The sequence below is a fragment of the Schistocerca cancellata genome, chromosome 6 (assembly GCF_023864275.1).
Source record: "Schistocerca cancellata isolate TAMUIC-IGC-003103 chromosome 6, iqSchCanc2.1, whole genome shotgun sequence".
Classification (NCBI taxonomy): domain Eukaryota; kingdom Metazoa; phylum Arthropoda; class Insecta; order Orthoptera; family Acrididae; genus Schistocerca; species Schistocerca cancellata.
Window position 1 is genome coordinate 246,638,617 of NC_064631.1, and position 15,910 is coordinate 246,654,526.

A 15,910-nucleotide genomic window follows, 5' to 3' on the forward strand; every position below is an offset into this window, starting at 1 on the left:
GGCCAAAAAATAAGTTTTTTTTTCTTTCCCTAGTTATTTCACATATTATTCTACTCAACATGATGGGTATTAAGCTGCTTATGAAATAGTCTTCAAATTTATCTCTTTGTGTTTTCTTCAGCAGTGTGGTCTTAAATACTTTTCTATCTCTGATAATACAACTCTTGTTTCAGAATTTCATTGACAGAAAATGAACTGTGGTAACTTCCCCTGTTTCCCAATTCTATGTATGAAGATGGCAGTTTGTTGACTAATTTATTTACTTGCTCTGTACCACACTATACTGGATATGGTGACATGCAGTCCAGTTGAACGTAATTAAATCAGTAATTTTACATTTAATTGCATGGAAAGCAACTACAGAAAGTTTTACAAGTAAGTGCTTCTATAATGAGATTTGTGGTAAAGTTGAAACTGTAAGTATTTTTATAATATAATTAAGACTGTACTTAAAATTACAGAGTATAATCTTGTTGGCAATTTGTCTAAAACATTTTTAGACCATAGTGTCTAAATGTCAGTGCAACTGAGACCTGCCATTTCAGTGTATGTGTCAGTGTAAATGTTATCAAATTGACAGGAACCTCAGAGTTGTGACAGCTTGTAACATGTATAGTTGAGACCCAGACAGCTCACATCCAATCTCACCATTTCCTTTAGACTCGTCGACAGTCAGATTCATTCTTTTTTTATCTTCATTAGATCACAAATTCACTACCTCCAATCAATCTTTAATGTGACATATACTGTTTGTGTCCTTCAGTTGTATTTTCTGAGATATCACATTTGACCTGCCATGATGTAATGATTCCAGAATGAAATTTTCACTTTGCATTGGAGTGTGCACTGATATGAAACTTCCTGGCAGATTAAAACTGTGTACCAGACAGAGACTCAAACTCGGGACCTTTGCCTTTCGCAGACAAGTGTTCTACCATTGGTAGAGCACTTGCTCGTGAAAGGCAAAGGTCCCAAGTTCGAGACTTGATCTGACACACAGTTTTACTCTCCCAGAACTTTCATGATATAATGACATCATAATTCCCTGGTATCCCACTTTCATTTTGCATTGCTACCAACACTCAAAGTACTTGATTTAAATTCCTCGCAGGTAAAGGAAAATTTATCAGGCAAATGGCTCAACTATCATGTTAGAGATGCAAGCATAATATTACAATATGGCAGTTCCCTCAAAAAATTTTCCTTCATAATATATACCAGGAAAAATTGAAGAAACATGTTGACCAGTTCAGAGGACCACAGCAAATCTCTGACATGACCCATGAAAAATCTGTTTCTCAACAGTAGGGGTTTCACCAACTTTGTATTTAACCATTTCCTTTTCCTTTTCAGAGGCAGAACTTATCATATTACTGCATGTGACAGTGTGCCATGCTGAAAGCATCCCTAGGCAGCTGTCTCAAAGTTCCACTGTTATTGCCAAGAGCTTGTATCTTTATTAACACCATCCCGCCAAAAAATGGCACATTGGCAGGGTGATGGAAGGAGGCTCACTGCTCTAGTGACCTGCCACAATTTGAAAAAGATAAAAGCACAAATTCATGCAACAAAAAAAAAAAAAAAAATAAAATAAAATAAAATAAAATAAAATAAAATAAAATAAAAAATAAAAATAAAAAAAAATAGCAATCACAGTTCACTGTGGGCATAATAATCCAAAATTACCATCATCTCCTCGTTCTCCTTTGATGGATATTCCTTTGGCACCTCTGGGACCTGGTAACCCTGCTGAACCTGGTGGCCCAGGGGGACCAATTGTTCCAGAGATTCCATCTTCTCCTGGAATACCAGATGTTCCTTTTGCTCCAGGAGGTCCTGCAAGAAAATGATGCCCCATGAAACAATAACACCATAAAATTCAGCTTCATACACCACCATGTAATATACACTGACTGGCCAAAAGTCATAAGAAGGTATTAAGGTATTGAGAATTGGTTGTCAGTTGCTGAAATCTGTGTGACTCATCTATCTTCATACAGTCATGGTAGGAATGGATTCCTGTCACCCCACATTCAAATCAGGGTAATTTGACCTACAATATTATTACATGGCGCTGCAGAGGCAACAAGATGTCCACTGGACAAATGCCTGGGTTTGTCCTATGCATTGGTTTACACAAGTGGATACGTTGCCTCTGTGGTACTGAAGATCCAGATACTGCAGACCTCATAAACCTAAAATCTTATGTAATCTCTGATATGGTATGACAAATGCATCTTGCACCAGTTATCATCTCACATTCAAAGTCAGTTAATTTGTAACATGCTCCCATGATCATAACACATTTGTCTGAATTAGACCTCTCAGATATCATGGGTATACTCACCCCATACACAACATCTACAATTGAGTTGGTGTTAAGCTGATTCCCAAGAGTTGCAGTGGGCTGGAAACAGCAGCTTTGCATGCCTACCTCAATTGGCAACATACCATAATTTTGTAAACATCTCTGTGACAATGCCTCAGTGCTGTCACAGCTCTGTAGACAGCTATTGTTTTTGCCTGCAGCCATTTGTGCCTCGAAACTGAAAGCTGGCAACAGCACTACAAGCTATCAGAGATCTTTTTACACTGTCTCAACTATAGCTGCAACATTTGGGTATCACAGACAGCACATGTTCCAATGGGATAACCCTTCCCATGACTTTTGGCTACTTAGTTTATGTAATGCTATTTCATTTCTTGAGAGAAGTTATTACATTTGAAAACGATTTATGTTTTAGCATGTAGAGTCTTAACTGAAAAAATATGCTGTTTCAATACCAAGACTGATAATCACATTAATGTAAAGGAGTTACAGTAGCATAGACATGCTTCCACATACTTCTTGGTGGATTATTTTGTTGGAACCATCAGAACTAAATATAATGTATCCCAACCAACCTAATGGTCCTTGTGGTCCCTGAACACCAAATTTGCCATCTTCATCCAAGTTTGGGTCATAGATTCCTTGTGGTCCTTCTGGTCCCTGTGGTCCTGGTAGACCTATTTGTCCGTCTTCACCTTGTGCTCCCTGAATTTGTATTTTCAGATATTACAAATATCAAAATATGTACTTGTACAACATTTATATTGATATTAACACTGATGGTACTTTTGATTGAAAAGCACTTTAAGTAATAACAATAGAGCATCTACTTCTACCCACACACTCTGACTTATTCATAAATACTGTGATGACTTAATCTGTGGCATACATCCAAAATGACAGTACACAACAACAGAATGAATCTTGGGTTTTCTCACCTTTGGTCCATCTCTACCTGGTTCTCCAGCATAGCCAGGAGCTCCCTTCTGGCCTTTGGGGCCTGCCGGCCCTTCTGGCCCTTGGCGGCCTTGCTTTCCTCGTGGTCCATCTATACCTGGATCACCCTTCATCCCTTTGAGGCCTGCAACACCTGGTGGGCCCTGAAGGAGAAATAATGTCATGTGGGATATTGGTTAGTGTGGCAATTATTTTCTGCTTATTTGCTACAGTTGTGCAGTACTAATTGAAAATACTAGCAGTAATGGAAAACTGGTTTTCTATAACTGAGTTTGCTAGACAGACTCCACAGAGACCAATGGATCTTTTACAAACACAGGAACCCACTTCATGTGTTATCATAAAATTGTTAAAAATGTTAATGGTTCTATTTAATCACTTTCATGATTTTCTTTTCTTTTTTTTTTTTTTTAATACTAATTCTCATAACTAAAACTGAGCAAAATGTGGTTCAAAAACTACATGTTCTGGCTCAGTGAATGTGAGAAGTCTTCTAAAACCACCCTACAATTGGCCAGTAGATAGACTTTTAAAAGCTTTGGACTGAACCAAGGCTGTCCTCCTCTCTCCAGGTTGTCAGACTATTATGCAATCAGGCTAAGTGGCTTGCATAATTCATAGTTCTATGACTGCATTTGGCACTGGTAGCAACCGATAGAGCTTAGAAGATTCCAATGCCTGGAGAGGACATCTTTTTGAGCTTGAAAATTTACACTTGTTTCCTTTCTTCTAGTGCACAAAATGTGGTTTTGTTCTGCCTGAAGCATTTGGACTGCAAGAGAGAGTTGTGTTCTTCAAAGGCCACTGTAATAGCTTTGCTGTGTAAAAATGAATGTAAAAATTTTCAGGCCATCACAAGTATTTTTTGCCCACAGACAAATGGCAAATTGCTATTGAGATTCTGCTGTGGAGCAAGCAGAGAGGGTGTTTTTGAGAGAGTTGGGGATGGATGACAAGCTCGTATACTGCTGCCACACTTACATTGTACTAGAATCTGTACTTCAGGATGTGGCCTCAGTCCCTGTCTGTAGCATGAAAATAGCTATACAAGGAAGAAACTGAGGAAAGACTAATGACATTGTTTAACACTGTTCTGTAAAAGTTCACATCCAGCTTGACTGCAGAATAGTGCCAAAACTGACAATGCACCAATGAATCAGCATAATTTATTGTGAATAGTGTGAAAAAAAGAAAAAATCCAAAACAGGTAGTCACTGCTAAAGTCATAAAACTAATCATCACACCAGGCAATGTTAATCTGCAGTTTATCAATAGCAAGCCGTCACTGCTAGAAATTCAAGAGAATTTTGTAATGAATTAAAACTCTGTACCTAGATTTCAGGTGGGGGAAAAAGCCCCCTTCTGCCTCCAAAATATCCACTTTCACCCAAGCTTAGATCATGTTAGCCAGTTGGTGTCATCACATTATGAAATTAAATAGTCTGGAAAGAGCTATTACCATAAAATATTGTGAAAAATCTCTGTTTCCCATTAAAGGACGCTATTAAGAGATGAGGAGTTCCAAGTCTATTTTCTTCAAATTATAATTATGTCGTGACAGCTGCTATGAAATATTTTGTAAATTGACCCATCGCGTTTCTTCTGGCATTTCAAGAATCATGTGAAGGTTAATCAAGCACTTGTTTTCACATGTTTGCTCACTAATAACCTGTTGAAAATCTTCTTTTTCTCTAAAGATTATTTTCATGTATATTTTAACAGGGTTACTCACTAAGAACCCGCTTAAAATCTCCTTTTTCTCTAAAGATGACTTTCATGCATTTTTAACAAGTTTGCTCACTAAGAACCTGTTGAAAATCTCTTTTGTCTCTGCAGATGATTTTCTACTCAAAACTATCAGCCTTATAACATGGTTCCTTAAACCATATAATGAATTGCCAGTGTCTATGATGGTTCTGAGGACAGATGACTGTGGGTTTTCAGCTATAATTCATTCATCATGCACTTAGATGATACGTGCAAGTTGCTTCCCATATTACTGGCCAAGTTTTCTAAGATCATAACTGCATTTTTTCAGACAAAAGTTCTGTGGCAGCTGCTTAGTGTTACTGGTAAGCTTATTTCATGTTAAGAATATATGTTGCACTTTTTATTTCATGCAACACACTGAACATACTAATCACAACACTCATAGGTTATATCTGAACTGAAAAGAGAGAAAAAATGCCATAAACTTCAAATTTGGTACATTTATTAAGATATGCCTCCCCCCCCCCCCTCCTGATTCTGACTCTGGCCCCCTCCCCCTCCCTGGAGTCAGTATACAGTAGGGCACATTTACAGTAGAAGGAGAGTTCAGCAATGTGTAGACTGAAGCACTTGTTGTTCTCTGGTGTATATATGCTACTCCATTACACCTATCAGGAATACTATTTGTTTTCCTTTTCATCAACAGATCTATTGGATAATTAACTGAAAGTCAGGATGCATTACAGCTTAACAATAGAAGACAATCTGCAATCAGTGGGGAAATCAAAGAGGCTCTCTCCTGACCCAGCATCAAATGTCATAGTAATATATTGATAGAGAAACCAGAAAAAAAAATTAGCTTTATGATCAGCTGGCTATGTATCAGCGGTGTAGTTGATACCAAACTGAAAATGCCACTGCTGACTGCTAGCTTGGCCCACATTGCTCTGGTTCCTGCAGATAAATTGGGATTCACAAGGTCTGTTATACATCCCAAAAAGTTTCAGCCCTGGCATCAGCAGAAACTTATCCGGAGGAGGAGGAGACTGTAAATTAACATTTTTGATATATATGAAGCGGTCAGTTCCAAAGTGTGCAACACCATAAGAACAATATTTTATAGGTGACGCAAAAAGTTATTATATCCTAGAGAATTGACAATTATTTGCTAATTTCCAGAAGTGTGACTTCTTCTATTATTTGGTGGAAGAGCTGATGAAGATACAATATAGATTTAAAGAACATTATATAGATATAGCACAACAAATAATTTATAATCATTATGAGTCAACTAATCATCCAAATATCTCCCAGAATGAAAATATGATGTTTTTGTGTCCAGTACTAAAATAGAAGTAATAAATACAATCTTTATAAAAATCCTATGGTCCTCATGGTATACCAGATAAGATCATTAAAGAAAGTTCAAGCAAAATAGACACTCAGCTCACTAACATAATCAGTGTATCATTTAGTACAGAAATATTCCCAACAAACCAAAAACAGTCAGTACTGAACCCACTTCAAAAAACAGATGGTACACAAAAAAGCTGTCATAAAATAACTGGAAGCGTCATCCATAACAGTTTGTCCAACTTCTTGAATAAAAATAAAATACTAGTCAATGCTCAAAATGGTTTCAGAGAAACAAATTTACTCAAACAGCTCTCTTTGACTTATTGGAGAAAATCCTACTTGCTACAGACTAGTGGTTCTAAATCTGGTGGCAATCACTCCCTGAGGTGTAAAATAAAATTTTATGAGGACTAAAAACAAGAGTATTCGATTATGTTTCAGTCATAACACTAAATTATTTTTAAAAGATCATTAGCATTAGCACTATTTTGTAATACTGTTATTCTCATTACATAAGTTCCCAATAATCACATTATTTTTCAAATACTAGCATTAAATCATGAAACAATTTTATGAACATCTTCTTCCTCATATACTCCATCCAGTTTGTACTTTGTACCACGCATCACTGGCAATAAAATTGAGACATTTGTGTGACTTATGCTTAGTATCTGATGAAAATGTCTTCTCTGATTGCAGGTAGTTCCAGCAATGGACCAGAAATGTTTTCATTATTTACATCACAACTATAAATGAACTAACAGACAGCACAATGCAACAGTTAGTATGTAATTACTACTACACTGCTGTAGGGCCTAGACTTATTATTATCATTATTAGTATTAGTCGCAGTGATCAGACACAAAGCGCTGGCAGCCTAAAGTCTTCCAATTTCTACCAGATCAGAAGCAAGGAGTCCAGAAATCAACTGATTTACAAAGTATAGAGCATATTTTAAATATGGGCATAGGGTCTGGGTGAAGCAAGTGTCATGAGGGAGAGTAATGGTACTGAGGAAGCATGTTTTTTAACAAATGTGCAAATGTGGACAGGTTTTCTGAGTCGCAGTTGTAGGTGGCACTCATGATGCTCTGAGAAATGCTAACTATTTGTATATAAAAGGGTTGTTGGGGGGAGGGGGGGATGGAAGGCTGAGGGTGAGGGTGGGAGAGGGGAGTGATACTAGCTGATATCTGATTGCAGTCCGGTTTAATGGTCTCAGAAAGCTTGTGAATCGCTGCTATAGACCAAGATGAATTAAACTGTGGGTTATTTCTAGACGTAGCTGAAGGTTTTGAAGTGGTTAATCTCTGTCAGGTGCATAGGGATTGATATAGAGATTATTGCACGGAGGTTACTGATAAGAAAAAAATATTGCTGAACTTTAGAGACATAAGAACAAAAGCCAGAAACAATACATTGCTGGGAGTAGGGGGATATAGTGCTGGACAAACATCTAACACAAAGTTTTAATGAATTTCATTATATGATCCTTTAACATAGGAAAAATGTATTGAACTACTGAATAAAAGGTTAAGTACATGCTGTTATGTCTTAAGAATCCTTATGGGCTGCAGTGACATGTGACATCAATGCTTTTCTGTATGATTACTGTGAGTGTGTGCATAGCTAGTTACAGTATGTTTATTTTTTGAGGCAATGCAAGTTTTGCAAAACAATAAGTTAAAATTCAAAAGTAATGAATGAGGTTATCAATAAAAAATCTTGCAGGAACATTTTAAAGAATTTAAATTTTTGGCTCTTTCAATATCATAAATTCTGTGTGCATTACCAAAAAGCCATATTCAAAATATGACACCAGAAGTGGGACTGATTTACATAGAAAAATACATATCAAAGCCCTATACCAGAAAAATACAGTACATAAACAAAAATATTATTCAATACATTCACTGCATACAAATATAATTAGTACAGAAACATCAGATATATTTCAGAAGGAGTTGAAAAGGTGATAATTACAAATAGTTTCTACAGCATCAAGGAATATGTTAATTATTCACATTGCCACTTTGTTTTGCTGTATACATGTTTATGATGTCATTCATATGAAGAATATTTCTGTTGCCACTACCCTGTTTTGTTTGCTTCAGTGGCAATGAGCACTCTGAAGTCTTTGGAAGTGAGCTTGAAAAAGAGCAATAATGACTGTGTAAGTGAAGTTAAGTGTACAAAGTGATGCAAGTGAAGAACCATTATACAGGGAGAGAGGGAGTGAGAGAGAGAGAGAGAGAGAGAGAGAGAGAGAGAGAGAGAGAGAGAGAGAGAGAGAGGGAGGGGCAGAGAAAGAATAAATAATAATAATTGTTATTATTATCACATAAATAAGAATGGCACATACTAACCCGATAGCCCTTGTCTCCAAATTGCCCCTTAATGCCTGGTTCTCCTGTTGGACCACGCCATCCTTTGACACCCTTCTGGCCCTTGGCGACAACAGGATATCGCCCCGATGCCTTAGATGTGTCATTGAACATCGGTATGCCAGGCAGTCCCGGCTCCCCTTGGTCTCCACGATCTCCCGGTCTCCCTCGACGACCAACTGTTGAATCACCATGATCTCCTGGTTGGCCTACCAAACCTGGTAGGCCAGGGAATCCCTGCGCATATCACCAGTTTCCTGTTTTCATTCTGGTTTATATTACAATAGTTACTACAGATTGTAAGATACAGCTTTGTTATTGACTGCTTGGAGACGGCAAAAGACATATTTTCATACAGCTTTCAGAGTGCTAAGACTGGTATATTGTCAAGTTTGCAGAAAAGGCAATGTTATGAGCAGTTGGAACATATAAAAAAAGGGAGCTTGGAAGAAACATACTTCCACTGGTCACTTACCTTATTATATTATTTTAAAAATACCGCAACTCATACAATAAAGATTAAGAAACTGTTGTTATTAGATGCAGGTGAGTAATAAAATATATACATAATCAAATATTGAATACTGCTCATGGTACTGATTTGATTACATACCAAATACAATTTCAACTGTTCATCTTACTCTGGTGTGGCAAAACACATAGCAACAGACAGAAATGTCCATACCCAAATTAAGTAGTGCTACCTTTGAACAAAATGAAAGAAGCCAAAAAGTAAAATGCTTGTAATGTCAAGAGTAATCAGATAATTGGCAGTTAAATATTACTAACACAAAATAATTAACACCAAGTATTTTTTAATGTTGCTGAGGCTTTCACTGCCAATTATACATGTGCTACCTATTTATGCACTGAAAGACCTGAGTCGAAACAAGGCCCCGGGAGTAGACAACATTCCATTAGAACTACTGATGGCCTCGGGAGAGCCAGTCATGAAAAAACTCTACCATCTGGTGAGCACGATGTACGAGACAGGCGAAATACCCTCAGACTTCAAGAAGAATATAATAATTCCAATCCCAAAGAAAGCAGGTGTTGACAGATGTGAAAATTACCGAACTATCAGTTTAATAAGTCACAGCTGCAAAATACTAACGCGAATTCTTTACAGACGAATGGAAAAACTGGTAGAAGCCGACCTCGGGGAAGATCAGTTTGGATTCCGTAGAAATGTTGGAACACGTGAGGCAATACTGACCTTACGACTTATCTTAGAAGAAAGATTAAGAAAAGGCAAACCTACGTTTCTAGCATTTGTAGACTTAGAGAAAGCTTTTGACAATGTTAACTGGAATACTCTCTTTCAAATTCTGAAGGTGGCAGGGGTAAAATACAGGGAGCGAAAGGCTATTTACAGTTTGTACAGAAACCAGATGGCAGTTATAAGAGTTGAGGGGCATGAAAGGGAAGCAGTGGTTGGGAAAGGAGTAAGACAGGGTTGTAGCCTCTCCCCGATGTTATTCAATCTGTATATTGAGCAAGCAGTAAAGGAAACAAAAGAAAAATTTGGAGTAGGTATTAAAATCCAGGGAGAAGAAATAAAAACTTTGAGGTTCGCCGATGACATTGTAATTCTGTCAGAGACAGCAAAGGACTTGGAAGAGCAGTTGAACGGAATGGACAGTGTCTTGAAAGGAGGATATAAGATGAACATCAACAAAAGCAAAACGAGGATAATGGAATGTAGTCAAATTAAGTCGGGTGATGCTGAGGGAATCAGATTAGGAAATGAGACACTTAAAGTAGTAAAGGAGTTTTGCTATTTAGGGAGTAAAATAAACGATGATGGTCGAAGTAGAGAGGATATAAAATGTAGACTGGCAATGGCAAGGAAAGCGTTTCTCAAGAAGAGGAATTTGTTAACATCGAGTATAGATTTAAGTGTCAGGAAGTCGTTTCTGAAAGTATTTGTATGGAGTGTAGCCATGTATGGAAGTGAAACATGGACGATAACTAGTTTGGACAAGAAGAGAATAGAAGCTTTCGAAATGTGGTGCTACAGAAGAATGCTGAAGATAAGGTGGGTAGATCACGTAACTAATGAGGAGGTATTGAATAGGATTGGGGAGAAGAGAAGATTGTGGCACAACTTGACTAGAAGAAGGGATCGTTTGGTAGGACATGTTTTGAGGCATCAAGGGATCACAAATTTAGCATTGGAGGGCAGTGTGGAGGGTAAAAATCGTAGAGGGAGACCAAGAGATGAATACACTAAGCAGATTCAGAAGGATGTAGGTTGCAGTAGATACTGGGAGATGAAGGAGCTTGCACAGGATAGAGTAGCATGGAGAGCTGCATCAAACCAGTCTCAGGACTGAAGACCACAACAACACAACCTATTTATGCTTGTCTCTGGATCTTCAGCCAACTGATATTTAGTTGTTTTTCTTATGTTCAACTAGCATGAGAAGCTAGAATCGTCTGGACCCTGCACTGCAATCCAGCACTAGTAATGGAGTGTGAATCTTTGACAACGCTAGCAATTCATGCTGGCAACATTGCAAAAACCACTAAACAACTGTTGGCCAAAAATCCCAAGGTGAACACCAAACTGCAAGATGTCACTAAGTAAGTTACTGCAGCAAAGAAATACCACTTGCAAGCTAATGGAAAACCACTTATTTTGTATCATATGAATGCAGCAAAAAATTAGGATTGTGGTTGGTGCTGTGACAGTGAAGCAGACAGCTTAGATAGCCCACTTAGTTGGAAGCCATTAGTGCATCATTTACCAGAAGAAATGCAATAGTCCTCCCTTGGCAGAGTGGGGCAGATGAAACATTGGTTAAATATTCATCACTCTCATGTTCACAGATTGTAAGAACACTTCTGCATCCAGATGCTCAACTAAGTGTGCTTAAGGAAGAAGAGCTTCAATAACCAATGTCCATCATTACACACCTTACAACGTGGTCTGCATTTGTTGCAAACACAAGATTGACTGGTTGGTGTTTTAGGGTGCTAAACCAAACACAAGATGAGTGATACCATTGTTTACTGTAAACTGGAGGCTACACAATGGTGGTGTGTAGTATGTAAGGTGAATGGCTGCATATGTATGGTCCACTATTTGCATCAGCAGAAACCATTTGCAAATGGCTGCAAAGCAGAGAAAGCATATTTTCTTCACTGATGAATCCCAGTTTAGAATCAGTGTTCTGATCTGGTGAAAATCCAAAACCCATTATTGATCATCAAACAATAGTAACATGGATGCCTTCATCTGAGTATCTATGTATCTGAGCAGTATCTATGTATGGGGTGGTACATATTTAGGTGGACTTACAGACTTTCCATACAACCAGACTGAATTGTGATTGTGCACATACCTCATACTTATGTACATACGTAAGTGAGGACAATAAACAATGATTTTATCCTATGAAACAATTACACAAGCTTCTGCCATAGACTTGATATCTTCAACAGCAAAACTGAGTACAGTATTTCATTGGTTAGGGCTTGTATTGTGAAGAATCAGGTTTTAAATCCCTGTTTGGAAGTCATGATTATCCGGAGTGTTCTCAAATTATTTGGCATTAACATCAGCATGATTACTTTAGTAGGAGGCACATATTGGCTCCTCCTTGCAGTTTTTATTGTTTATGAATGAGTATGTACATAATATGTACCAAAATATTCACTGGAGATTTATCTTCTGTGTAATACACCTTTTTGAGTTTATCTTGTGGGTTTAATTATTTATCATGAATAAATTTTTTACCATAAGTTTTATTCCATATTCACATAGTTGGTTTTGTCAACTCACAACCAAACTATCAGTTTCCAACCTATCCGAAACCTCAAGCTACACTACATATTAGTCGATCACAAAAACCAGGATTTTGGAGAATAGAGCTCACCACAACCAGGATTTGAGAATAGGGGAAAAGAATGTCACTACCACACCTGAGGTGCTTTGTCCAGTGAGGTTAGGACCTTTATCTCCTCCAATCAATTAATATTCCCCTCTAATGTAATGACTTACAAGTCATCAGGACACTGATCTCCAACATACCTTCCTTCCCTTTCCAACAGCAAATAATTTAACACATGCTGCCACAGCTTGGTGTTGGTGTCCTTTTGCAGACAATCCTTGGGTCAGTTTATGACAGCCTTCTCGACTGTCTCTGACATGCTGGCTTTTTTAGCTGATAGCACCAGCTGCAGCTATGTCCTTGTTCTCCATATATCTCCCTATGAGCTATTTCATATCTACTTTCTCTGTAGTCTGATGTGTCTTAATATTTCCCTATTAATTATTTAGTCTGAGCAGCATATTTTAGGTACAGTACGAAACCAAAATACAGTTAGTTTTCTTGCTGAATGCACTGCAGCATTCTTCCTGAAAGCACTGCAGCAATGATGAAGAGTTATTGCTTGCTCCCTGCCTCTAGTCTGTGAGGTTTAAAATAAATGTGGACACACAGTATGTCACATTTTGTTCGGTTTATAATTTTAATAGAAGGGCAGAGGCAGGAACGTAACGTGTTTCAAGATGGTGAAAGTAGGAGACGGGTTACTGCCAACATCACAACATAAAATATTGCACTGCCTTCCACAATGACAATAACCATTAGGATAAGAGCTGATGGGTGTGCTAAAAGTTGTTTTTTACGTTATCAGGCACAATGAACCCACTTGGCATATACACATTTGGTGCTAAATCAAACTGACAAAGGGCTACCATATGTTTTACGAGAAAGAGAACCACATCAAATGGCGTACCGGTACCTACTTCGACACACACAACTACATTGACAATATGAAGCTGCAGAAATTTCTTAGCAAGATCTAGCTACGTTAGAGAACTAGGATCATTACTAAAGACACAACCTTTATGAATGTAGAGCGCTCTAATTCTATTTGAGTATAATTTATTCAAGCTACGGTTATTGAAAAAAATGTCTATTCTTACAGTCATAAACAAAGAAATTATGTACTAGCTCCTGACTTCTGTAACCTTCTAGATAACAGAAATAAACAAACTAAATACTCTTAGAGAGTGAAACGTCAGAAAATTTTTCATTCTGAATTCTCCGGAGTCGCAATAATTCACAAACTACCAATGCGTCTCATGTCATCTGTATCTCTCGAGTTAGAATGAGGTGATTGTTATTGTTATTTCTGGAGGTTTACAGGCGTTCTTTATAGTCCATGAATCAGTTTTATGTATAAAATAGAATCATTAACTTGCCGGGACAACAGAAGATATACTGTACAAAACAATTACATTTTTCATTATTAGCCTGTGGCGCATGAAGACTGCACCAATGCTAGCAACTAAAAGAGCGAATTACCGGATTTCCAGTGTCTCCTGGTTGTCCTTGAAGGCCACGCATACCAGGCAGCCCTGTTTCCCCCTGAAAAAAAGTATTAAACACCAATCAGTCCAAAGATGTAAATCACTGTTACTACAATGAACATCTGTTCACAACTCAAAAAAAGAATAGTTGCCAGAACGGAAACAAACATATGCTGATCTAAATTATTTGTCACATTTGTTCTCTTTTAACGGAGGAGAAAGAGATACGGCACTCCTCAATTCTCTTGTCTTACAAACTATACTTGATCTAGAGATTTTTAGTGTTACGTGCTCGCTACTGAAATGATAAGGGACATAAGCATTCCATGAAGCAGTTTTCTCTATACCTCTAATTGTGGAAAAATTTTCAAAGACCATTTCCAAGTAATAAATGGTTCGACAACGTTTCGTTTTAAGGTTGCACACTTTAAAAAAAGTAACTAATCTCTGTTCGGTGAAAGTCGGCTAACTTCGTGTCACTCCGGAATGGTTACACTCGTTGCCAACCTAAGTCGAACACACACCAGACGCGCAGACGCGCCACGGCTCGCAGAAACAGCGGCGCATAGCAGCGCAGAATGGAACGCGAGAACGCACGCGTCAATAAGAATGGAAAGAGGAACGCCGTCCAAGCAAAGCCGCGCACGAACGAACCATTTCCTTTGATGTACCGACACTGCGCGACACTTATTCGTTGTTGCGCAGATCGGCTCGGATTGACGAACACACCGGTCGCGATGCGCCGAGCCTCTTGTCTTGTGGCAGGCGGCCAGCGCGGTGCGGCCGTTTGGAAGCAACTCAAGCAACGTAACATTATTCTGCGCATTAACAATAAGTAACCATTGTGAACACAAAGTTCGTTCGTGTGCCCAGTAATTGTTTATATTATTTATAAAAATGAGCGAAGAGGCTGTACTCTTTGTTCACAAGGTGATGAACGAATTCTGAGAGGGGCTCGAACAGCGGAAGAAGCAAGCTTCGCCCACTGCCACCCAGCACACTGTCTATCATTATAATAACTGTATATGTGACGCTGAATAGCGTCTAGAGCGGAAGGATTCAGTAATGTTTGATTAGCACTCTGCATGAAAAGCGTGTATATCGCTAGCATCTGGCGTGTGTGTGTGTACTTTTTTTTTTTAATCATGTGCAATGAAATAGGAAATTAAAGCGCCAGATGCTGAATTCGGATCCAAACACTACAACAAAGAAAGCGGGACTAGTTGAAGTAACTAAGTGTTGTGGTTGTTCGGCAATGGCGAACGGTTCGGGCGTGATGTTGAGCGCTCTGGAGGAAACCAGCTCCGGTCGGTTTAGTGTCACCTACCACGTAATTTTAATCAAACTATAGTAATAGTTCCTCACTTAATACCATTATCAAGACTGTACGGCGCATAGTGGATAGTGTTTATAGCTTCACTTCATATTTTCATCGCGATGACTTGGTATGTGGCGCTGGTACTTACGGGTTGTCCCGGTCTGCCAGGCACGCCGCGGTCTCCCTTGACGCCTTTGGAGTTGACGCCGCCGTCGCCCGGGTCGCCAGTGGGTCCCTGCTCTCCAGGAGAGCCCTCCATGCCTCGTGGCCCTGGCCCACCGGGGATTCCCCTCGTTCCGGGGATTCCGTCCGTCCCGTTGCAGCCGTCCAGCCCGTCAGGACCGCGCGGCCCAGCATCTCCCGGCCGTCCCTGCAACATCAGCCTCCAACATACTCACGTGCCCTCTGGATCTGTTTCCGATAGTACGAAAAGAATCTCAGAAATTGATATTTGAAATGAAACCAACAGTTAAGGAATTAATCTACAGATTGTGTGGTAGCACCTGCACTTTACTTGAAGATACAGTGAGGTT

At 38.8% G+C, this 15,910-nt stretch overlaps 1 protein-coding gene across 1 annotated transcript in view; it reads right to left on the bottom strand.

Annotated features, from left to right (window-relative positions):
- Positions 1-15,910, bottom strand: part of LOC126191497 (collagen alpha-1(IV) chain-like) — a 594,967-nt gene that overhangs the window by 170,425 nt on the left and 408,632 nt on the right. The window contains exons 4-9 of the mRNA XM_049932389.1: positions 15,526-15,747; positions 14,055-14,117; positions 8,719-8,973; positions 3,268-3,429; positions 2,905-3,034; positions 1,687-1,836 (exon numbers count right to left, since the gene is read on the bottom strand). Of these exons, the coding sequence (XP_049788346.1) occupies positions 1,687-1,836; positions 2,905-3,034; positions 3,268-3,429; positions 8,719-8,973; positions 14,055-14,117; positions 15,526-15,747 (982 nt within the window). The remainder of the gene's footprint in view (positions 1-1,686; positions 1,837-2,904; positions 3,035-3,267; positions 3,430-8,718; positions 8,974-14,054; positions 14,118-15,525; positions 15,748-15,910) is intronic.